This window comes from Lithobates pipiens, unplaced genomic scaffold (genome assembly GCF_037356315.1).
Source record: "Lithobates pipiens isolate NorthernLeopardFrog02 unplaced genomic scaffold, aLitPip1_a1.2 Scaffold_8, whole genome shotgun sequence".
Classification (NCBI taxonomy): domain Eukaryota; kingdom Metazoa; phylum Chordata; class Amphibia; order Anura; family Ranidae; genus Lithobates; species Lithobates pipiens.
In genome coordinates this window covers 251,567,656-251,593,856 of record NW_027507903.1, presented here as the reverse complement: position 1 = coordinate 251,593,856, position 26,201 = coordinate 251,567,656, and the positions used below count along the sequence as shown (strand labels likewise).

Sequence of the window (26,201 nt, the reverse complement as noted above, 5' to 3'; positions counted from 1 at the left end):
ACAAAGCCAAATGTAAAAATACAGAAACACTTTTTTAGTATTTTGTAACCCACCAAAAATGAAATTTAGGTGTTCGGAGTTTCTACAATATGCTTTGGATACACCCACGGTGAGATCTCCACCTGGGAGTTTTGAGTGTTCCCATCCATCCCCCAACACCTCCCTTTGCATTTTCCATAACATAAAACAATCCAAAACAAATATAAGTTTTGAGTGCACTAGCCATTTAAAATAGAATGGCCATGAAAGGGTAGAGCGTCCTGGGGTTCCTTCAGGTTTCTTCAGGGATGCCTCAAATGACCTGTGTACAATCGACCTGAATGATCAGTGCTGCCGGCTATAAATATAGATCATTGTATTCTGGCAGTGGGGAAGTCTCCCTGCTGTCAGAATAAATAGCACAGCGGGAGTGATTCCCCCATCCATATCAAATGTGTGAATGGGGGAATCATATTTTTAGTTCAACCCACTGCTTGAACAAAAATAAATAGTAATGTATCGGTGGCTGCCTTACCGATTGCATGGTCATCCATAATAATATAAATTCTTTAACCAGGTAAGCATGTTCCCCTTATATTACTAAGCTCTTTACTGCCTTGTGTTTTATGACTCGACAATAGAATGGAATAATGCCATGTATGCCAGAGCAATACACCTACAATACAGTTCAAATTTACAAGATTGATTTCAAAAGAAAAAACATCTACCACACCTACAAACCATTTTCAAATGCATCCTTCTTTGGCTTTATTAAAATTCATAAACAACACCGACATTGGCATAGAATAAATAAAGAGAACTGATGTCACAAAGCACGATGCACTTTGTAAGTGGCATGTTGCCTTTTTAGTCTTTATTGATCTCAGATAGCACCATCATTTTCTCCTTTCAGGTCAGGAAGTTACCTATGATTTACTTCGGCCTGCCATCCAGCCAGAGCAAGGGTGCTTTAAATAAAGACCTACTCTGAAAAACAGTTTTTCTAAAAAATTTTCATTTTTTTTTCTGCATATAACAAATACCCCAAGTGCACTTTCATAATCTAGTTTTACTAGTGATTTGGCTATTCGACGCATTCAACAACCTACAGCTTTCTAAAAATGTAGTAATCTGAGAATACTCTGTCATAGTAAATGAGAAATAATCCCCCTGCTACTTACACTATGAACTTCATTTAGGCTTACATTTCAGTGTAATGTATTCCAGAAGTTCTTGCTGCATGCTATAATTTAATTGCAAGTAATAAGAAACTTAAAGTCTGAGTGTTATTATTTAACACAATCAATCCTTAGGAAAATCATATGTTTAGTTAATATAATATTTATGTATGGTTTAATATACTTAAGTGCTACACAAGCCATTTTGTAATATTATTATTAAAAGGTTACCTATTTAAATAAAAAAAATTCTATAGCTGCCAAAGAAACAAATGTCACTTCTTTGTAACCAAGACAACCATGGTAAAACTCAGGGTGTCCTGTATACTGTGTAAATAATGCTTCCAGATATATATTTTCTTTGAAATGTGACTCAGAACTGACTCAGCGTGAGTCAGTTCTCAATACGTTTTTTTCTCTTATTACAATAACTGAACTGATCATGCAGGCAGCCCCTACTATTCTAGAATATGCAGCAGTGGTGAATGGAATCTAGTATAGTTTAGCTCAGAAAGGCTAGTATAGGTGGAATATTGTTCTTCTAATAAAAGTATACTCATCCTTTAAAGTGAGCCTAAAATTTAATTTTTGACAAAGTATCCTTTCACATGGGCTTTGTCAGTGTGAATAGATCCCCTGCTGAACTAGAGCTGAGTGGGACGAATGTCAGTTTTATGACCTCTGTGCTCCTTCAGTCTCTGCATTTTGACAGCGAACTTCTGCAAACCTGTGATGACTCTATGTGTGACCATATGTAAATGACCAAGTGTACCCCCACTTGCAGAAGTAGGGGTGCCTCTTCAGTGGAAAGGTTTGTTGTCTGTCTTAGTGGCCTTCGGGCTCCAGGACTTTTCAAAAGTAGCTTTTCTGTTTTGCCCCAAAGTCCTGACAAGAATGAGAAGGAATCCTTTTTGGTAGCAGACGAAGACTGGCATCTGCTCCAAAGGCTTCTGCCACATTGGAAGTAAGACTGTTCTTTCATATCATGATTTTCTGTATAAATATATCCAGGGCATTGTCAAAGGGGCTTTCCAACTTAAAATGCATATGTTCCAACTGCTTCAAGTAGGGGAGCTCAGCAGACCAGCATTTAGGCTACAGCACTTGCTTTACATGATTTACTCTGACACCTTAGGCCCAAAAGATTTCCGTATTGAAAGTTTTACATTCTTATGCACTGCCACTGTGACAATTCTCACAGTGGACTGTTGAGTTAGAGACACAAGAGGCCTGAGGCGTCCTCTTAAGAGGATTCGCTCACCTCGGAGTCCAGGTCCTCAGACCCCCCCCCCGCAAGTCCTCCTCTAGGGTTAGGAAAGGGAAGCAGAGAGACTTCCTATGATTTCTGCATGCAAATCCTTTACAGAAATCTGTCAGCTGAGCAATAGCATCAATAAGGGGGTGTAACCTCTTAGTATCTCACCACTTGGAGGCTTTGGGATCCCTGGTCACATATTGTGGCCTGTGCTGTAGGAGCTTAGCAATACTGGATTGGATATGATGCAAGCACACTAACCAAGAAGTCACAAGGTGCTTGGTTAGTACAGCCATTAGGTGGTGAGATAGCGTGAACCCGGCTGAGATACAGGTATTTTAATGAATGTTTGATAGAAGGTGATGATTTATATAACTTTTGAGAGTGGTTTTAATGGTTTTTCAATAAATGTGTTGTCATATAACTATTGTCAGCATTTCTCTTTTATGGGTGAGTGTTGGATGGAGAGTCTATAAGGAGATGTGAATGCCTAAAAGCAGGAGGATCCTGGGAAAGCTGGGAGCAGATTTTCACCATTTAAAGTGTTGTATGCCAATCATTTTTGATGTGAGGCATTGATTTTTTGTGAGTTCAAGTAAAAATCTGTGCATTAATGCAGAAAAGCCTCTCTCAGCACCAAGGGACACTTGCAAAAAGCTGAGGCAATGCTGGGAGTGGGTGGGCTTATACTTGGTGTGTCAAGCTTTGCAATTTGGATAGTGATGGTAGGGGGGCGCTAACTATATCAGTGAATTCATGTATAATTGTTATAAGACCATATACCATGTAATAAAGTGAACATGTGCAAAGTGTGAAACAATAGTTATACCAATATATGAATTAGTCCTCGGAATAAACTGAACATATGCTTAAAGTGCAGCTAAATGAACCAATTAATAATAATAAGTCCATAAACTTTAGTGTTTAGTCTTGATGGCTGAACCACAAAAAAGATATCCTTCACCACTTGCAATTCAGAATCAACCAAACTGCTCAAATATGAAATCTGCTCACCAGATGAACATGACCTCTTTAATTAAAAAGGTCTAAAGCGCTGTGTGGGAAATCCTGGGCGGATGGCTTGAGCTATTTGATAGATCTTCTATATTATGACCTCCTCATCAACAAAATGTCCCATATAAAAGACAAAGGGAGAGTACATAGAGCAATACTGTTTTTATTAAAAAGGAGTCAAACACAAAAAATGCCTGCTTACATTTGCTGGGGTCTTGTCCTGGCCCTGAGGCTAGCCTGCAATAGTTCAATGGAAGCTGCTGAGCTCTTGTTACAGAGCCGGGGTGCGTTGCACTCCTTGTGAGAGAGAAACTGGAAGTGACGTGACTGGAAGCGCCTCTCTATAGCTTTGCTATTTGTCAGTGTCCAACCACCTGGCGGTGGATCATATTACAACAGTCCCAAGAATTAAGTCTCCTGTGTCTTGTGATGTAGGATTAAAAAAAGTAAATAGTGTTCACATTTATGGGTGGCTTTACAACGTAGCCAAGCTGCCATACCCTACAACAAATCTTACTTTGCAAAGATATATTTAACCACTTCAGTACCAGGCACTTTCACCCCTTCCTGCCCAGGACAATTTTCAGCTTTCAGCGCTGTTGCCCTTTGAATCACAATTGCGCAGTCATGCAACACTGTAACCAAACTAAATTTTTATCCTTTTCTTCCCACAAATAGAGCTTTCTTTTGGTGGTATTTGATCACATCTGGGGTTTTTATTTTTTGCTAAACAAACTAAAAAATACCAACATTTGTGAAAAAAAAAAGTTTTTCTTAGTTTCTGTTAGAGCTGCACAATTAATCGTCAAGTGTTTCACAATTCTTTCTATGCAAAGAATTATCTCTGCTCTTCTGAAGCCACAGCCTTCAAAAGAAAGGAAGAGAAAAACTGGGCAATCACAACATTCTTTATCAGTTGTACTTAAGTATAAACATTTTAACAATTTGTCAATGGAATAGACTTTGTGTGTAAGTGAAAAATGTTTAACCACTCAAACACTAAACCTTTTTCTGACATTTGTTGGTTTCAAGTAAAAATAATCTTTTTTTTGCTAAAAAATTACTTGAAACCCCCAAACATATATATATATATATATATATATATATATACAGTATATGTAATTTTAGTAGACACCCTAGAGAATAAAATGGTGGTTGTTGTAATATTTTATGTCACACTGTATTTGCGCAGCGGTCTTTCAAATTATTATTTTTTTAAATGATGAGCATTGATAGGCACTGACGGGCACAGCACTGATAGGCGGCACTGACAGACACTAATAGATAGCACTGATAATGAGGTACAGACAGGTGTTACTGCTGGGCACTGATTGGCACTGTGATGGGCACTGATTGGCACTGTGGTGGGCTCTGATTGGCACTGTGGTGGACACTGAGAGATTTTTTTGAGGGGGCACTGACTGGCAGCTGTTGGGCACCGATTGGCAGGTGATGGACACATCTGATGGTGGCTGTGCTGATAATCAATGTGCGGACAGGGAGAGACTCTGATTGGCTCTCTCTGTCAGCGTGAACCGAGGAATGCCGTTTACTGGCACTTCCTGGTTCATGCGACGATAGGCTGTGATTGGTCCCAGCTGATCACGTGGTAAAAATCCTCTATCAGAGGCTTCTATATATATATATATATATATATATATATATATATATATACCAATTATATTATTGCTATAACAAGGCTGGTCCGATAAATAGAAAGTGTGTGCCATTACCATAGAACTCCTTTAACAATTCAGGATGTTTTTGCACAATCTTATGTATTTTTTTTATATGTTGCAGTACCCTGGAACTGGATATTATATACATTTAGAATAGGGGTCTAATAAAATAAACTTTCAGACTTTAGGTCTAAAAAAAATTAACCTTTACAGACAATAAAATGAGGTGTCCAAAATGGCTGTCTGCAATTCCTGATTGTAATGGTTGAGCAGAAGATTTATTTTATCAAGTGTGGTATGTGGTGCCAGGGGCACTGTTATTGTATCCAGTGTTACAACCAGAACACACATGAACATTTTCTTCTACTTATTTTCAAGCACCTGCCTGACAACATGTCATGACTAAAACTATTGACAGATGCAATACCTTTTCAAACAAATAAATGTTTTGGTATTCCTCTCATCCTCCCCAGCGCACTTTACCTTTGGCAGTTGAGCATATGAACCATTCATTTGTCACATAATAGGCTAATCATCGCATCTCACCCTATGTAAAAGTGTGAAATTAAAGTGTTACATTCAGAATGAGGCTGTACATATTTGTATTAGTTATGCTTGTTTAGTCTCACGGAAAGCTGTCACATTTTTTGCTTACTTTTAACAATTGATGTAGAAAAAATGGAGCACATTTCTGACATTCCTGTCAGCTAAAAGATTTATTTCAAAAACATGAAGGAACCAGCTAAATTGTTGCAGTATTTAAAGCAAATAATTATATACGCAATTCTCTGTCAAATAATCTTAAAACCTTGTTTTCTCAAAAGCGCAAACTCAACAATTTTTGCTCGAAGGAGCTTAAGCAGGCCATACACTATAGATTACTTTCATTCAGCCTGCAGGCTGAACAAAAGAAATCTAAAATATTTCTCTATTCTCTCATGACATGGATGGACGAATCCTCCCTGCAAGGCTATTGTATTTTTTAGGGGGAAGGCTAGCCATACATCATAAGATTTCTCTTGTTCAACCCTGTGGGCTGCAGGGAAGTAATCAATGGATTTCCCTATTCATGCTAAACACTCTGGATGGAGGTATTTTCCTTGATGCAGTTGTATTTTGACAGCCACTTCTTCTGAGCCTGTAAGAAAGTCTTAACAGTGCCTGCTGCTGATTGGCTGGAAATCAGATCAAGATCCCCCAAGCACCTGTGCAGCAGCAGATCACTTCTAACTGTAATCTATTGTTGGCTGCAAACAGCCAGCTTTTGCTTACTGTAGTAGTGATCTACTGCTAAGGGTAGAAGCTAGACAGTACAAATTTTCAGACAGAACCAATGCAGCTGATAGGAAGTGCCGTAATGTCATTCATGATGTCATTATACTCCCGAAGTAAACTCAATACGAATACACTGTTTACAATCATGTCTACAGCATGCTCCAAAGGAGTGTTTTGAAGAAGCACCAGAAGCCCAGCACAACGCATAGGTGTGAACAGGGGTTGCTGACATCAAGTGATCTGTGATGATACGCGTGGGGAGGAGCCAGGTAACATCACAGTCAAGGACCGGCAGTGCAGCGGGAACAAGAGCGCAGTATCCCGATTGATTTTTTCATACAATGCGAGTTATTTGTTTTTATATATGAGTGATATTTTTAATACATTTTATGATATTGATTATTACTACACCATATGGTGCTCCTATGTGGCTTTGATGTCACTCTACAGAGCTAAACAGTACTGCAGCGGAGTTATAAAGAGATATTGTCCCTTTGTGAGCAGTGGATGAGAGGGGTGTCCAGGACCACTGAGAAACCTATTAAATAATCCCCAGAAGGTGGGGTAAGTGCTGTTTGACATTTTTTAATCTATAGGTCAATATATGAAGGTTAGGGCAAATCCTGAATCATAGCTGAGGTGGAGCACAGTGGTTTTCAACAGATTTTACAACATCTGGATTTTGGGTTGACTTAGCTGTAGGAAGATCACATTGTTGAAGCAGAATTGTTCTGAAAAGACTGTATTAAAGTGCATGGTAACTCTTTTCACTCATTTGTGTTATTTGGTTTAGCACTGAAGATATGTTGACAGTTATTTATTTATTTTTTATATAGCAGCGCTTTACACTTAAATATATCGATTTATATCTTATATTTTGTGGTGAATACACAATGTGGTGATTGCAGCAGCTGGATCACAAAAGGTTATTCGTTTACACGTGGAAATAGTGGCAGTGCATGAGTTTGTTTGGGTTTCTTCATTTTCAGTATTGCTGGGTAAATATGGGGAAGTACCCAGATATGCAGGGAATGGTAAATTTCAATAAAAAGGCTGTGTGGCTCACAATGTACTGCATTGCCAAGGAATAAGGTTATCTTCTGTCTGGTTGTGCAATGTGCAGTGTAAAAAAGTATGTAAATGAAGGTTTGACTGTACAGAATTGCAAATCCTTCATCAGGAAAGACTGTAAACATAAATGTATTTAGCTGTTTGCCAAGGGTTTAACTTTGTTGTAGGTAGCAAAGCCCACAGCGGCTAAAATATCCAGATATAAATTTTTTACTGTTATTTAGAATGTGTTGGATTGATAAAACAAGTGAGCAAGAAAATCTCGGTTGATCTGATATCTTCCTTTGGCCTTTAATGTTGCATTTCTGTCAAAAGCAAAGACAAATTAAGCAGCAGCCACACTTTTAGCAGCTAATAAAGAGCGTCTGATAAGAAGATCAAATCACCACCCACTAACTCAGCTTTTGGCTGTGTGCCACTGGCTACATTGGTTTGCAAAACACGTACTTTACAATAACATACTGGACTAACTGCCTACCCGTCTTTAAAAAAAAAAAAGTGTTCTCAGACACATTAAATCACATTCTTTTTCTTGGGAACCCACAATAGAATAGTGAAGGATACGCCTATTTATAATTATTTGTATTTCATACCTTAAGCATAATAAAAGGAAATTTGAAAATACATTTTTGAGTAAAGTTGGCACTGAGTACAAGCAATGGGGTCATAATAAAGTTATTTCCATTGGGTCTAAGCATTTACCACAACCTGATACTGATGATGCTTTACAGTAAATATTCAGCATTGCTGGAAGCATCTAAAATCTAAGGTTCACGATGTACAGATAGAATAGTGGTCTTAAAAAATCTTAGGTTTCACGTTAAACATTTATTAGTCTAGGAAAAATTGCTTTTACAAAATATCTTTCTTAGATCGAAGCTGCCAGAAAAATCAATCTATAAATTTGGAAATTTTCCTCCTTATTGCTGCATATGGCATTATTATGGACACATTTTTTCCTGCCTTTAAGGCCTCATGAACACTGTATGTTTTTTTGGGCTTCAGATGTTTATTTTTGTCAATAAAATCTCCAGCATGTTATCCATGCACACATAGGCTGTTATCAACAGTTTATTGGCTGTAAAAAAAAACAAAAAAAAAAAAACTAGTGGGTTCTGAGAGGAGTTTTTCAGCTATAAAAACTCTCTAATATCAAAAAATGCCTAAAAACGCAGATAAATGCTCAAAAACGTGACTCACTAGCGATTTTAAAGTTTTTGATCCCACTGAACAAAAAAAACAGTTAACAACGCTAAAAAAATTCACTGCAAAGCTATTGGCGTTTTTATAACGTTATTATAAGGTCCAGTGTGCCCAAGGCCTCATCCACACAGGACGTTTTTACAGTTGATTCTAGGGGCGGGCGTCTGATGTTTTTTTTTTTTCCTGCCTCTAAACACCCCTCCATGTTAGTCTATGTGTCTATGCACACACAGGCTTTTAGCAGCGTTTAGTGGCAGGAGCTTTAAGAAGCTGTTAGAGGCAGGAAAAAAAATACTGCCAGTGTGTCCAGGAGGAGCAGAGTTTGGGCAGAAAAAACATTTGAAGCTACAGCTGATAACAGCTTCTAAAAGCTGTTAAACATTAGTGCTTGAGCATTAATTAATTTCAATGATCAGAATAAATTATTTATTCTGGCCAATGAAATGAATTAATGCTCAAAAGCCTGTCGCCTGTAAAAGCGCACACTTTCACAAGCTCCAGGCATTTTTGCTGCAAAAACGCTGCTGGCTTCTAGGAAAGGTAAATAAACGTCCTGTGTGCATGAGGCCTTACCATTATCAGGATATCAATGTTGACAATACAAAATATACCCCACTTCTAGTTTAATGGGTGGTAGGGAGCACTATGCAAAGCCCCAGCAGTGCAAAATCACTTACCCTGTATACTTCACCAAAACATATGATACATGAATTAGTATAAGAACCATACTAAAAGCAAAATTCTAGACAAATTATTTATTAAAATGTACGCCACCTCCAAGAAAGGAGTACGCCACCTCCAAGAAAGCTTACTTTAATACTTACAGCTTCATTGATGCAGGAGAGTCTAGCTTCTGTGAATGAACCAGGGGGGAGAAGGGGCTGATGAATGACAGTATTTTTTGTGTATGATAGCTCCCATAGTCACAGCATTGGAGGTATAGCGAGAGCTATATTAAATGGTAATTAATAAAGAAGCAGGTGCAATTCTAGAGGTGGTATACACCTCATGAGATTTAACAATTTCTTACATAGCACATTTCTTAGAACATTTTCCTGGAGTTCCACTTAAAGTGATTGTAAAAGCAGGACATTTTTTTACCTTAATGCAGTCTTTGCATTAAGGTAAAAAATGTCCCAGCAGTTATATCGCCCCCACCCCTCCATTTTACCTACCTGAGTCCTATTTTGATCCAGTGCTGTGCCCTTCTGCAGTGGCACTGCTCTCTCTCTTCACAAGACAAAGAGGCAGGTGCAGGAGCCTCCCATGTGGCGGGAACAGGGCAGGGCAGGGCGAAGCCATGCTGTGTTTTTTTATGGATCTGAGCACAATGTGATTTTGCAGTGTTTTTTTCCAGGGATTTTCAGACATTTTACAGACATTTTTCAGGTGTATTATAAGTGTTTTAAATGCATTTTTTGCAAATGTACCAAACTTCAGGGTTTTTATCAGGGGCAGAGACATTTTTATAGAAGAGGTGGTGTAAAAACACAAGAAAAAAAATGCATGAAAACATGTATTGCATATCCAAGTGTTCCCATTAAACTAGATCAAAAATGTCTGAATACACTCAAAAAAAAAAAAAAAAAGCTCACAAACTTTTTTGAGCATAGAGCAACTGAGCATACAAGTGTGAACAGAGGTAATTAGAAATAATGGGATTCTGCATAGATAGACATAGAAAAATGAGCAGAAAAACGTTCAAGTGTGAATAGGGGCTTAGACTACAGACAGAGTTCATGCATTAACCTGTGCAGTGCCATGCCATATGCCTCTTGTTTGAACACAAACTGAAACTTCAGACACCTGAATGCGATGGTTTACTCTACTATATACTGTGCATACAGAAAAACAAATGACACCCTAAAACTGCATGATCCACGCACATCTTAGGCAGGTGAAAAACACAAGGTGCAGGTAGGAAAGTTTATGCCTTTAAGGCACAATCTCTGTCAGGGCTCATTTACACTTGCTTCGGCTTCAACACACATTAATGGCTAGTTTACATTTGCTTCAAAACAAAGTTTCGGACAGGCTTTGTTAAAGCTCTCTGAAAGCTTGTCAAAGCTCCTGTCACTAAATGAAATGGCTAGCTTACAGTCCTGTTTACACCTTGCTTTTGCTTTGTGCTTCAATGGGGCTTTGGTGGGGCTTTGATGAGGCTTCAGTGGGGCTTCAAACGAGCAGGGCCGCTGATAAGCCAGTACAACTGGCCCTGTTATACCAGGCCGGGCCTTACTGTTAAGTTTCTTCAAGTATTTTTAAGCTCAGAATAACTTAGATTGAACGAACAGGTACGTTTGTGATCCATTTTTTCATGGACTGCATTTAGTAAGTTAAGTATCAGAGAAAAAAAAATATATAATTTTTTTTTAAATAGGTTGAACAGCATTCTGGGACACATACTGTATCTAGGTAATCTCTCAATTCCTCTAAAGAAGACATTTTAAGAATGCAAGCATGAAGTTGAATGTAAGTAAATTGTTTGCAACAAATGTGATAGGGATTGTCAAAACTAAGGAAAGAAAGGTGCTTAAAGCTCAGCTAATCCAGTATATGGTCTGTGTACCTTGCCTACCCCCAGCACCAACATGTTCTCCTCCATTCAAAAACAATCTTGGCTGCGTGATTGTTTTCCACACTAACTGGCAACCATGTGTATGTGGTATAGACACAAAGCTGTAAGCAGGGACTGTGACATGTCCATGTACTCTATCATGCATTGTGGAAGATGTGGCTTATAAATGAAGAGAATACACTATTTAGGTTAGAAATATATTTATAATAAAATTATTGTTATATTCAAGGCTTATGTCATATACCGTATTCTTTAACAGTCACAAAGTCTGAAGAAAAGTTTGATATTAGTTTTATATCAATGTCTCCAGGCAATGAAGCTGGAGCCAAATTGGACCAAGAAAAAAAGAAAACAGATCAAAGTGTAAATAATATATAATTAAATGCAATTTACTGCTATCACTGCCAGGTCTTTGTGTGATGGTTGATCAGACAAGGGGTCTCTTACTGATACTCTCTTTTATTCTTCTTCTGTGACTCAAAAATAAATCTTTTTCTTTAAAAATATTAAAATATTTCTTATAAGTAAACTATTTTATCTACTAAAAATTACACACAATATGTTCCAGATATTTAACGTTATCTGTTTACTTTATGTTATATTTACATAAGGATTCTCCATACCAGGCTGTCACTTGATGCACCATGTAAAGTATAATTGCTTTCTAACATCTATGTTAAACACAGGTATTTGCACCCACTTCTGGGCATAGACTCCCACTGGAGTCTATGCCTCTTCCTGTCCCGGCGCACATGCTGGGACGCACACGGGACCATTCCCATTGCGCTGCGCGACTAGCACAGTAGGGAACTGGGAAGTGAAGCCGCAACCCTTCACTTTCTGATTCCCTCACTGAGAATGGCGGCGGCAGCAGCCGAGAGCCGAGCGATCAATCGGCCTCGGCTGCCGACATCGCCGGACCCCAAGAAAGGTAAGTGTCCATTTATTAAAAGTCTGCAGCTGTAGTATTTATAGTTGCTGGCTTTTAAGAATTTTTTTTCGGGTGGACTCCCTCTTTAAAGTAGAACTTAAGTTTGGACTCCAGAGAGAGAGATATAATTTTGCCCCTGTACAAATCCTTAGTAAGACCTCATCTGGAATATGCAGTTCAGTTTTGGGCACCAGTTCTCAAAAGGGATATCAGGGAACTGGAGGAAGTGCAGAGAAGGGCAACCAAACTAAGAGGCATGGAGGAGCTCAGCTATAAGGAAATATTAAAGGAACTGAATTTATTCCCTCTTGAGAAGAGGAGATTAGGGGGATATGATCAACATAAATACATAAGTGGTCCATATAGTGACCTTAGTGTTGAGTTATTCACTTTAAGGACAGAGGACAAGAAGGCACTCTTTACATCTAGAGGAAAAAAGATTTCATCTCCAAATACAGAAAGGTTTCTTCAGAGTAATAGCTGTGAAAATGTGGAAGAGACTCCCTCCAGAGGTGGTTCTGGCAAGCTCAGTAGATTGCTTTAAAAAAGGCCTAGATCCTTTCCTAAATTTACATAATATAACTGGGTACTAACATTTATAGGTAAAATTGATCCAGGGAAAATCCTCTTGGGGGATCATGAAGGAATTTTTTCTACTGCTATAGCAAATTGGATCATGCTTTGCTGGGGTATTTTGCCTTCCTTTGGCTCAACTGTTGGTATAGGATTCAAATATGGAATTGTATTTATTTATTTTTTTGGTTGAACTAGATGGACTTGTGTCTTTTCAAACCCACTAACTATGTAACTCCAGGCAAAATTCTTACATTTTTCAATTGTTTCTTGAGACCTCCCCTCTAACCTATAACAGCCTATTACGCTGTTACGTTTTCCTTACCTGGTGAAGTCAGTTATAATTACCTATTCTCCATCTAGGTTGCTCGCTGACACCACCTCTGCCTGCAGGGTTGCTAATAACGCACCGCAAGTTAAGCCTCGTGGCCAGTCCTCTTCAGCTCCCTCAATGTCGATCCTCTTCTGGATTCTGAGAGGGCCCCTCCACTGACCAGTCAATGACATGCAGGCCGTGATGTGCACATCCAGGAAGTAAACAGAGAAGAGAAGGGCATAGCGCTGGATGATCATGTAACTGCAGCTTGAGGTAGGTGAAAATGGATATCTAGATTTATTTTATTTTTTTAAACCCAGTGATCAAAGAGCCATCTATCCTGGAGTTGGGCTTTACATTTAAAAAAACTATATAATTACTAAGTTAGGGAACATCTAAAAATGTTAATGGTGCCTACAGTAAGAAGTAACCCAACAAGATTACCTTTGACTGGAAATCCTTCTGAAAATTATTATTGTACTCCCTGGTATGTGAGTGTGTCTAAGCACTCCTGTGCCTACAGCCTCATAGCTGTATATCTGCTGTGTGAGATCTATGGCATTGATCCAAGGAGATTTGTAGTGAGGTTTCTTGATGTCACTACTGTGCTGCTCACTGTTTTCCTTGCAGGAAGTTCTGAGATTCTGAGAAGCAAACCCTGCATCTGCCAAGATGGCCACATTTACAGAGACGCAGTACAGAGCAATACACAGTAAGTCAATAATGGGAGACATTGCAAACACTGCTTTGTTTTCTTTCTGACTGTGTGCAGTGATCTGCAGTCTTCACTGTCTAGTTTAGAGAATAGTACTTAAACTGAGAAAAAAGATGGCATCCTGGACCCAACAACAATTCATGCTTCAATATCCAGAAGAAAAGGCAGGCATATGATTTTCTTTAACCCTTATGCTGCCAGCTCCGTATATGTCGTACGGACCAGACAGCGCGGGGGGTCCGTACCCCCCCAGTGACAGGCAGATTCCTACCTGTCAGGTTGATGCACCGGCAGAACCCCACACACGTGCCCCTACCATGTGCAGATGCTGGTGGGTGGAGGGAAGGGAGTGGAGTGGAGATACATCTGCTCTCCACCCCTTCTTGCTGTGACCCAGTAAGCACCGGAAAGCTTCCGGGTCAGCCTCTCAAGGTATCCCCGACTTGCATAGTCAGGATGGGATGTACTGTAATACATTCAGTGGAGTCCAGAGGATCCTGCATGTCTCATTAAAGATTAAAAATCATCAGAAATCATCAAAGATAATGTTACATCCAAGCACATAAGCACATAAACCCCCCCAAAAGAATTTGGGGCCCCTGCGTACGAACATAAACACACGCATCGGGGGCGCCTATATGTGAAAATTTTGATTGCGATACATGTTACATATCGCCGCACAAGCCAGTGTGAGAGCAACAATTCACAAGATCAAGACCGCACAAGATCTCCTCTGTGACACTAAACTGATGACCTATAGGGGGGCTTTTGAAGCATTACCTATAGAAAATATGGGGTACTGAAGTTTGTCACGGGCGCACACAAATGTAAGGTTTGGCATGTTGGGTATTTACTTACTCGGGCAACCTCAGTTTTCATATTTTATCAAAAATTTGGCTAGCTTATTGCATTTCCTTGCATCTGTGCACAAAATGCAAAAATGGCTCTGACAGCGAAAGGGTTAAATCTTATAAAACATCCACTGGATGGTGATGCCTCATAGGTTTGCATGGGGCTGCAATCCTACACTGGAGACATTCAAAGTACGGCCCAATTTAATTCTATTGGTACTTGGTGAGCACTGAAGAAGATTTTTACGTGAATGATGTAAATACTGTAGCTTTCATGCTGAGGTATATAAACAGTTGACCTGGGGTTTCTAGGTTAGTTTAGGGTAAGGGACTAAAAACTGTAGACTAGTCCTTGACCTAGAAACTAGTTAGTCCTTTAAATACAGTGACTAAAGCATGCAGCTTAAGTTATAAAAACTTCTCCGGAAACAGCTATCATTAGCTGAAAATGTGATCATTATTTCTACTGTTTGTATTTGTGTCACAATGTATCTTTTTAATAGGACCAAGCTATTTAAACTTGAGTAATCCCTTTAACAAGTCTACATTTTGTCTCTGTTTACTTTGGCTGTGACACCTGATTTTTCAAGTTACATTTGCTTCCACATTCCCCACCTGTTTGCCGAGAAGCCAGACACCTGCAAAGAGTGAGGTAATATGCACAAACAATTCTTACTTGTGTGGAAGGATTAACTTCTGGCCACTAATGAATAATACTGCATTGATATAAAGCACAGCCCAACTTCAAAAGTCTTCCAATGTTCCAATGTCCTCAGGTACAGACACTGTGCTTTACCTCCCTACTTGTTCTAAGTATCATATAGTATTATTTAGTAAACGTTGAGGTAATTTACCAACTTTTTCTCATTAGAGTGTATGGGGCAAAATATACAAGCATGCTAAGTATACCAGACATATTGTTAGATGGGGGAAGGGGTTCTGTAAAAAAAAAAAAAAAAGTAATGGCAGACTTTGAATGTGCCTCCTTACTGTTAAAATATTTTTTCTTTAAATTAATTGCCTCACTAATTAACCACTTCAGCACCGCTACATTTGGCTGCGTCGCTTTAACTGACAATTGCGCGGTCGTGCAACGTTGTACCCAAACAATATTTTTTCCCCACAAATAAGGCTTTCTTTTGGTGATATTTGATCAGCTCTGCGTTTTTTATTTTTTGCGCTATAAACAAAAAATACGGACTATTTTGAAAAAAAAAAAAAAAGCAATTTTTTTACTTTTTGCTATAATAAACAGTGGCGGCCCGCCCATAGGGGGCGCCCGGGCGCCGCCCCCCCTCTCCCTAGGCTCCCTAGCAGCAGCAGAAGACCGGGCCACCGCCTCTAAAAGAGCTATAAGAAGGCGCGGTGGCCCGACAGAAGAACCGAAGAGGGGGACAAGACCCCCGAAGTCGGGAGAAGAGGCCGGCGGCGAGGAAGAAAGCCGGACTCCTCCGCTAGCAAAAGAGCTACAAGAAGATAGCGGAGGAGTCCGGCGAGAAGACCCCCGAAGACGGAAGACTCCCGGAGCTGTGCAATAAAATATTTTAACCCTGTGTTGTTTTTTTTTGTACTTTTTTTCACAGGTGAATGGGTAGGGGTACATTGTACCCCCATACTCATTCACATAGGGTGAGGGGCCGGTATCCGGGGCCCCTCTTATTAAAGGGGGCTCCCGGATTCCGATAAGCCCCCCGCCCGCAGACCCCGACAACCAACGGCCAGGGTTGTCGGGAAGAGGCCCTTGTCCTCATCAACATGGGGATAAGGTGCTTTGGGGTGGGCGGCCTGGTACGGCTCAGGAGGGGGGGGGCCGCCCGCTCGTCCCCACCCCCTTTCCTGGCCGGCCGGGTAGCGTGCTCGGATAAGGGTCTGGTGTGGATCTGGGGGGGACCCCCACGCTGTTTTTTCGGCGTAGGGGGTTCCCCTTGGAATCCATACCAGACCTAAGGGCCTGGTATGCTCTCGGAGGGGGAACCCACGTCAAAATTTTTTTCCGATTACATAAGGGGCGTGTTTTATGAGAAGTGGGATGGGCCAAAATGGTGGGCGGGGTCATGATGGGCGGGGTCTGGCGCCCCCCATCCAAAAACTTCACCAGCCGCCACTGATAATAAATATCTCCAAATATATATATAAAAAAAAATTTCTTCCTCAGTTTAGGCCGATATGTATTCTTCTACATATTTTTGGTAATATAAATCCCAATAAGCGTATATTGATTCGTTTGCGCAAACGTTATAGCGTCTAAAAAATAGGGGAAAGATTTATGGCATTTTAATTATTATTATTAATTTTTTTACTAGTAATGGCAGCGACCTGCGATTTTTAACGGTACTGCAACATTATGGCGGACACATCGGACACATTTTTGGGACCATTGGCATTCATACAGCGATCAGTGCTATAAAAATCCACTGATTACTGTGTAAATGTCACTGGCAGTGAAGGGGTTAATGGTAAAAGGCAATCAAGGGGTTAACTGTGTTACCTAGGGAGTGATTCTAACTGTGGGGGATGGGACTGCCTGGGTGAGGAGAGCGATTGTTGTTCATACTTAGTATAAACAACAGATTGCTCTCCTCACCTCTGACAGCACAGAGATCTGTCTGTTTACATTGAGAGATCTCCGTTCTGTCTCTGTGTGGAGCAATCGTGGGTGTCTGCCCGGCATCTCGACCGCCAGGCACGCACATCGACTCCAGCGTGGCACAGCAGGAGCGTGTGCCCCCTACTGGTGAAAAGGCAAGCCGATGTATAGCTATGACGGTTCCCCCAGGGGAGCCAACCTGGCGCAGGATAACTGCGACGGCTGGTCGGAAAAGGGTTAAGGTTGTCCTCAGTCCAGCACCTGACTATTTACATCATGTATACACAGCGTTTATAAGTGATAAGTTCATCTCATAATTATTAGAGCATATCAGGTGACTGGGTGAAGACTACTAGACTCAACGTGTTACTCAGAACGTGTTGCTCAGAACGCAAGTTCCGCTTCCACGTCCACAAAGAATACAAAGAATAAAAAAAAGCCTGATAATCTATTCTTATATCACAAGTTATACTAAAGGTATAAAAAAAAAAAAAAAAAAAACAATGTTATACTTACCTGCTCTATGCAATGGTTTTTCACACAGCAGCTCTGATCCTCCTCTTCTTGGGTCTGCCGTCGGTGCTCCTGGCTCTTCCCCTCTGCTGAGTGCTCCCATAGCAAGCCGCTAAGCTGGTCGGTGGTACGACATCAGTAAGTACATTTTTATGTATGGCACCTTACCTTAGTGCCTGTTATCTACACGACACATACAGTATCTCACAAAAGTGAATACACCCCTCACATTTTTGTAAATATTTTATTATATCTTGTGTCAATACTGAAGAAATTACATTTTGCTACAATGTAAAGTAGTAAGTGTACAGCTTGTATAACAGTGTAAATTTGCTGTCCCCTCAAAATAACACACTGCCATTCATTTCTAAACTGCTGGCAACAAAAGTGAGTACACCCCTAAGTGAAAATGTCCAAATTGGGCATAATTAACTATTTTCCCTTCCTGGTGTCATGTGACTCGTTAGTGTTACAAGGTCTCAGGTGTCAATGGGGAGCAGGTGTGTTAAATTTGGTGTTATCGCTCTCACTCTCTCATATTGGTCACTGGAAGTTCAACATGGCACCTCATGGCAAAGGAATCTCTAAGGATCTGAAAAAAAGAATAGTTGCTCTACATGAAGATGGTCAGGCTATAGGAAGATTGCCAAGACCCTGAAACTGAGGTGCAGCGTGCATGTGCTCAGTATCATATCCAGAGGTTGTCTTTGGGAAATAGACATATGAGTGCTGCCTGCAATGCTGCAGAGGTTGAAGGGGTGGGGGGTCAGCCTGCCAGTGCTCAGACCATATGCTGCACACTGCATCAAATTGGTCTGCATGGCTGTTGTCCCAGAAGGAAGCGTCTTCTAAAGATGATGCACAAGAAAGCCCATAAACAGTTTGCTGAAGACAAGCAGCTAAGGTCTGGATTACTGGAACCATGTCCTGTTGTCTGAGGAGACAAAGATAAACTTATTTGGTTCAGATGGTGTCGAGCGTGTGTGGTGACAACCAGGTCAGGAGTACAAAGACAAGTGTGTCTTGCCTACAGTCAAGCATGGTGGTGGGAGTGTCATGGTCTGGAGCTGCGTGAGTGTTTGCGACACTGGGGAGCTATAGTTCATGGAGGGAACCATGAATGCCAACATCTACTATGACATACTGAAGCAGAACATGATCCCCTCCCTTCGGAGACTGGGCCACAGGGCAGTATTCCAACATGATAACAACCCCAAACACACCTCCAAGACGACCACTGCCCTGCTAAAGAAGCTGAGGGTAAAGGTGATGGACTGGCCAAGCATGTCTCCATACCTAAACCCTATTGAGCATCTGCGGGGCATCCTCAAACAGAAGGTAGGGGAGCGCAAGTTCTCTAACATCCACTAGCTCCATGATGTCATCATGGAGGAGTGGAAGAGGACTCCAGTGGCAGCCTGTGAAGCTCTGGTGAACTCCATGCCCAAGAGGGTAAAGGCAGTGCTGGAAAATAATGGTGGCCATACAAAATATTGACACTTTGGGCCCAATTTAGACATTTTCACTTAGGCGTGTACTCACTTTTGTTGCCAGCGGTTTAGACATTAATGGCTGCGTGTTGAGGGTTATTTTGAGGGGACAGCAAATTTACACTGTTATACAAGCTGTACACTCACTACTTTACTTAGTACCAAAGTGTAATTTCTTCAGTGTTGTCACATGAAAAGATATAATAAAATATTTACAAAAATGTGAGGGGTGTATTCACTTTTGTGAGATACTTACTGTATATGTTATGGTTAAAAATTGGATTTAAACCGCCTATCTGTATGTGACAGCGTAACCAGCACTTCTGGCCGGCAATACATAAAGTTTAGGCTCCTTATAGTAGCTTCAGCTTGAGAAAGAAGTGCGCATGCCCAGATACATCAGGGCACATGCTCTGAAACATGTAGCAAAGCCTCTTGGATCCCTCAGACGTCATCCAGCTCAACGTCGCCACCTTCTCCATGCTCCACCGTGATAGTGCAGTGAGCAATCTGACACTAACTGACTTTGAGGGGGAACTAACTGCTACTGACACTAATATAAGTGACACGAATATAGTGACCAGTGCTAATACTATACAAGGTCACTGTACTAAAGACACTGGCTAGGAAGGGGTTAACATCTCGGGTAATCAAGGGGTTACATGTGTCCTTAATAGTGTGTAATGTATGCTGAGATTTATGAAAGATCTCTTTGTTTCTTATCCCTGCTTTGACTGTCAACACAGAGTCTGGGCTGTGATTGGACACAGCCGATCAGCAGGTCTCGATCATGAATCATTGGCCAGGACCCGCTGATAGACTCCTGTTGTGTACAATCACAGCAGGTGTCGGCGGGGAGTGCCGTACACATGCCCTAAACCCAGACAAAGGCATCAATGTACCAGTACGTTGCTTTGTCTATATGGGTCCCCCATCCGTAGTACCTTGCAGTGCGCAAGTGGCTAAACTCAAAACCAAAAATGTAATACTGTAAATTGCAGCTTACCAGTCATTAGATGTGGTGGCTGCATCAGTTTTACTTTCTTTGGCTTTTCCCCTGTGTTTTCACCTGGTGTTCTGGCCAGTAACACACCTCCTATATCAGAGACACAAGGAGGAATGAGCACAGGAGGCACAGCAGATAGCAGCATTGTCAGTCTTAGGGGAGTGGAGTTTTAAATGTATTAGCAGATTTATGCCTCGTTTCCACTGAATGAATACAACCAACACATCTAAAAATTGGTAAGCTCTAATGTAAAAAATGTTTGCTTTTGGGGTTAATGCTGCTTTATCTTGTTACATCACATATATCTGAAAGGAAGTATAACCTAACAATACAATGCAAACCAAAGTATCAGGTGAACAAACTAGGTATATTGATAAGCATACAGCTGTTTAGAGTATCTAAATATATATTTAAAAAAATTTGAAATATTTGCTTATTCTGACTTCAGAAAGACAGATATTCATAATCTCACGTATTAAAAGAATAATTTAAGTAAGCTTTTGCTTTTAGGCAGCTATAAACACAGAGTCAAGCACATGAGTTCACTAAGAACTGAGGTTATCCAAGCATCTGCAAATGTTTTGTCACTTTAAAGAAAAAAAAATCCAGAAACAAGCACACATATTTCAAAATTCTATCACTAGGGTCTGCTATGGCCTTTTCTCTGCTATCCTCCTAAAGGTGCAAGGTTTACTTCATTGGATTATGCATTGAGCAATTCAAAAATGACCTTAGGACGTCAGTGTTATATACAGTATATGGTATGGAAAGCACAATAAAAATGTATGAAGAATTAAAGATTATTTGTATAATGCAGGCACATTGCTCACAGCAGGCACAGTGCTGGCACATGGAGCTGTTTTCAGCACCACTTTGAGTACCAGACAAAGTTACCACTTCAATAGTAACCAGCTGTTGTTTGGGTCCTTTGTTTAGATCCCATGATTTGTAAGAAATTGAGATTAATAGTCCTGCTGGCCACGTGAGGGCAGTTCCTGAAGTGAATTTAAATCTTTCAATGGAATAGGGAATGCTGCCCCAGTTATTTGCTTAGAGTAATTGTACTCAAACATGTGAAGACTGTTGCTGGGAAATGAGCTCCCACAATTAAAATGTAATAAGCAACAAAAAAGTGGTGGCTTGCAGTTAAAAAACAACCAAATGTATATATATATATATATATATATATATATATATATATATATATATATATATATATATATATATATATATATATATATATATATACTTTTACAAATATATGTAATCTTTTTTATTTATTTGACTGTTCCATTAACTTGTTTAGAATTAGTGAATTCATCATGCAGGAAGTAGGTAAACTGTCACAGTACCTTTGCAGGCATCCTGGCCAGAAAATGGCACATTCCAGTCTCGGAAGAAGCCAGGCTTGCATCTCTGGCAGTTAATACCTTCTGTATTATGATTACAGTTATCACAAACTCCTCCACTACGGTTCCCTGATGCCAGCCACATATCCAGGTCAAAGTGGCAGCTGTCAGCGTGCTCATTACAGTTACACTCTGATGGAGACAAAAATGTGAACACATAATGTTAGATGCTGGCATGGTACACTTTCTATGAAAAACAGGTTGCTTTATTTGCAGCCTAGACCATAACTGTCTTTATTTCAAATAGCATTGCTCCATTGACAGTTGCTTTGAATTGGAATTCTGTAAGGTGTGGGTTACAATACACCAGGGGTAGGCAACCCCCGGCACTAGTACCAGAAGTGGCAGGCAAAGCCTCTTTTGCCAGCACCCGACTCCCTCCCCATCAGCAGAGCAGTGCAGGAAAGTATCAGTGACACGTTAATGCATTCCAATCTCACAATTCCCCACACCGCACCTGCACTGAGGGGGAGGCACTGTGCCCCCACACATTGTAAACAATGGGAAACATTGATTATCTAACTTTGTGTAGCTGATATCGTCAGCTCCTGCTAAGGCGGAAGAAATTGGGTGCAGTTCTGCTGGGGGGGGGGGGGGGGCGTCCCTGTTTCTAGGAGGGGGAGGATTGTTATTGGCCACTGCCAAAGCCAATCACAGTTCTGCTAGCCCCACCCACAATTACCCACCATCTGGAGGAAGATGACCACCACCAATCTCAGAGAGAAGGGATTTCATTGTGATTGAGAAAACCCAATCAGGTGACATTTTGTGGAATTACTGTTGAGCTTCTGGGAACTTTGTTGGAAAAAATAAATAAATAAATAAATATTCTAAAAAATTTATGTTTGTATGTATGTGTCACTTACTACTGACCCCTCAGCTCTGCACCATCTACTACTACCAACCTCTACATCACCTACTCCCAACATCTGAACCCTGTGTCACTTTTTACTGAACCCCTGCTCTCTTTGCTGTGGCACTCAGCACCACACTTTTTCTTAGCTGCGGGGGCTCGATCTTGCATACAGGCCCACTGCTTTCAGAAAATGCCCCTGACCTGAGCTCATCATTGCGCATCCATTCCAGATGCTTGTATGTGACATCACATTCATCACATGGGCTAAATGCAAAAGGTGGATCAGTGGGGCTGAGTGTACCGGGAAAGGTAGATGTGTCTCATCTGCTTCTTTGCACCACTCTGCATATCACGCAAATCATAGAAAAGAAGAATAAGAGGGTACAGCAGTGGAGCAAATGAGTAGGAGGGTACAGCGGTGGGGCAGATGAGCGGGGGGGGGGGGTTTAGCAGTGCGACAGAAGAGCAGGAGGGTACGGTGGTGGGGTGGATGTGCAAGTAGGTACAGTGGTGGAAGAAATGAGAAGGAGGTTCAGCAGTACTGATTGGTCAGCCATGCAGACCAATTTGATGCAGTGTGCGGAGTATGGTCTGAGCACTGACAGGCTGAGCCTCCACCCCTTCAACCTCTGCAGCAAAGCTGGAAGCACTCATATGTCCATTTGCCAAGACAACCTCTGGATATGATGCTAAGCACATGCACTCAACTTCTTTGGTCGACCATGGCGAGGCCTAGGCCATCTTTATGTAGAGCAACAATTCTCTTTTTCAGATCCTCAGAGAGTTCTTTGCCATGAGGTGCCATGTTGAACCTCCAGTGACCGGTATAAGAGAGTGAGAGCGATAACACCAAATTTAACACACCTGCTCCCCATTCACACCTGAGACCTTGTAACACTAACAAATCACATGACACCAGGGAGGGTAAATGGCTAATTGGGCCCAATTTGGACATTTTCACTTAGGGGTGTACTCACTTTTGTTGCCAGCGGTTTAGACATTAAGGCCTCATGCATGGACGTTTGACGTTTTTACAGCTGCTGTTTTTGGCTGTAGACTTTTCTTTCTACAGTCATTAAACTCTCCATCATGTTATCCTATGTGTCCATACACACATAGGCTGTTTTCAGCAGTTTTGGGCAGTGGCGTTTTTGAGCAGTAAAAAAACCCCCAAAACTAGTGGGTTATGAGAGACTTTTTCAGCGGTAAAAAATGTTCTAACGCTAATAAACACTCAAAAACTTTGCTCCCCAGCGTTTTTTTAAACCTTTTTGATCCCTTGAAAAAAAATAATTTTCTTCAAAAAAAAAACACGCTAAAAAACACTAACGCTGAAAAACGCTAAAAATGGCTAATAAACGCAAAATAAACGCTATTGCAAAAACATTGAATAAAGTTGAAAAACATTGATAAGTATGTGAATACTTGTGTGTTATTGTAACCAAAAAGACAGCATAGACAAATACTGCCAAATACCACCGGCCCGATTATTTTAGCCTAACATAACCAGTACGATGGATCAATAATCTGCAAGCCTAACATAATTTCAAAGATTTTAACAATTTGTATTTCCAGTTTCCCTGTCCACGTGTCTTGGTTTGGAGAGGTGGAAGACAACATGTTTCCTACTAAAGTAATCATATTCTTATCAGTTCTCATAGAATTGTTTCCATTTGTGACGTGGAAGTAGGAATATCAAATATAACAATGTTACCTTACCCACAGGTAAATATGTACTTATACACATACTGTATGTGTACATGTGAAAGTGCATCGAAGGTTTTATTTCTATTAATAATTTATGCTCTTAGACATCCACATATTCTGAAGAGGTACAAAGAGGGTTTGTTTAGCAATACTGTACTGGACATTAACCTACAAAATAAAATGTTTACAAAACTCTCATGGGTGGTATACCACCATAACATTATTTAAATCTGGATTTTTAAGTGCTATATATTTTCCAGCTATATGTTTCAGCTGTGCCTGTTAATGCTGCCATTTGAATTTCTGCAGCCTCTGGTGTTGGTTCTCTTCTGTGTCTTGCGTATTAGGCAAATGAGATATGCTGCATCTAATTAAAGTGGTTCTAAAGGCAGAGGGTTTTTTATCTTAATGCATTCTGTGTGCAGCAGCCCCCCTTATACTTATCTGAGCCCCACCTCGATCCAGCGTTGTTGCATGAGAGACTTGGCTGTCCGGCACTCTCCCTCATGATTGGCTGAAACACACAGCGGGCGCTAATGGCTGCTGTCAATCAAAGTCAGTCCCAGTTCACATGTCCTGGTTGTCAATCAAAGTCAGTGAGCCAATGAGGAGAGAGAGGGGGAAGGGCTGAGCTGCGGCACAGTTTCTTAATGGACACAGAGTAGCGGCTCGGCTTGGGTGCCCCCATAGCCGGCTACTTACTGTGGGGGCACTCGGCAGGAGGGAGGGGCCAGGAGCACCAGCGAGGGACCTGAGAAGAGGAGGATCTGGGCTGCTCTGTGCAAAACCACTACACAGAGCAGGTAAGTATAACATGTTTGTTAATTTGAAACAAAAAAAACCCCAAGACTTTAAAGTGATTGTAAAGTCTTGTTTCTTTCCTATTAAAATAACAAACATGTTATACTTACCTGCTCTAAGCAGTGGTTTTGCACAGGGCATAAAATGCATTAAGACAAAAAAAAAAGTCTGCCTTTACAATCACTTCAATATCACTTTAAGCCAGACACTGTTCTCTTTTAAATGCCCACTGGAGACCACACAAAAACATTCATAATCAGAGGATTCACTATTCTTTCTAGCTACAGACAGCAGGGTCTCACACAAAGGCTATCTTTCTAGTTCTTGCTACTAGGCATTAATGGAAATAAAGGTTTTTAAAGGATAAGTTCACCTTTTAAAAAAAATTATAAAATCCAAATTTTTTTGCAGGTGAATTTTTTTTTGTATATTTTGCATTTACTTTTTTTTTTTTTAGGAGCCTGGAAAGCAAAACGAATTAGTGAACTACCACAGCACTCAGTAGCAAAAGATGATGGTACTTGTAGTTCATTCATTCACTTAACTCTGTGAATGAATGACACGGCTGTGTGAGCAGAACTTCTTCCCATACTGCTGCCACACAGAGGGCTGCAGAAGTAGGAACATGTTACGTGTTCCACCCTAAAAACGCATGGAACATGTAACATGTTACTGAAGGTGACCTTATCCTTTAAAAATGGAAGCATGAGTAAATGCCGTGTACACACAACCGGTTTTCCCGTCGGAATAAACTCTGAAGGTTTTTCCGACGGAGTTCCTACGGAATTCCGCTGAAACGGTCTTGCATACACACGATCACACCAAAGTCCAATTGTAAAGAACGCGGTGACATACAACACGTACGACGGGACTAGAAAAAGGAAGTTCAATAGCCAGTAGCCAATAGCTTCTGTCTCGTACTTGCTTCAGAGCATTTTTGATCCATTGGAACAGCAATTGGAACAGCAAACAGACGAGCAGTTTTCCAGATAGGAATTGGATCCGTCGGAAATATTTAGAACATGTTCTATTTCTAGGTCCGTCAGAATTTTCGAAAAAAAAAAAGTCTGATGAGGCCCACACATGATCGGAATATACGATGAAAAGCTTCTGTCAGACTTTTTCTGTTGGACATTCCGCTTATGTGTACACGGCATAAGTCCTTGTTTCTGGTCAGCATGTAGACTAAAAGTGGACTCCTACAACGTGTCTGA

General features: G+C 40.7%; 1 protein-coding gene across 2 annotated transcripts in view; it reads right to left on the bottom strand.

Moving 5' to 3' along the window:
* NTN4 (netrin 4) overlaps positions 1–26,201 on the bottom strand; it is a 185,343-nt gene that overhangs the window by 31,054 nt on the left and 128,088 nt on the right. Inside the window, exons 5-6 of one of the 2 annotated variants that reach the window (XM_077470221.1) lie at positions 21,567–21,755; positions 20,215–20,304 (exon numbers count right to left, since the gene is read on the bottom strand). In XM_077470221.1, the coding sequence (XP_077326347.1) occupies positions 20,215–20,304; positions 21,567–21,755 (279 nt within the window). The remainder of the gene's footprint in view (positions 1–20,214; positions 20,305–21,566; positions 21,756–26,201) is intronic. The other variant, XM_077470222.1, reaches the window with a different exon arrangement.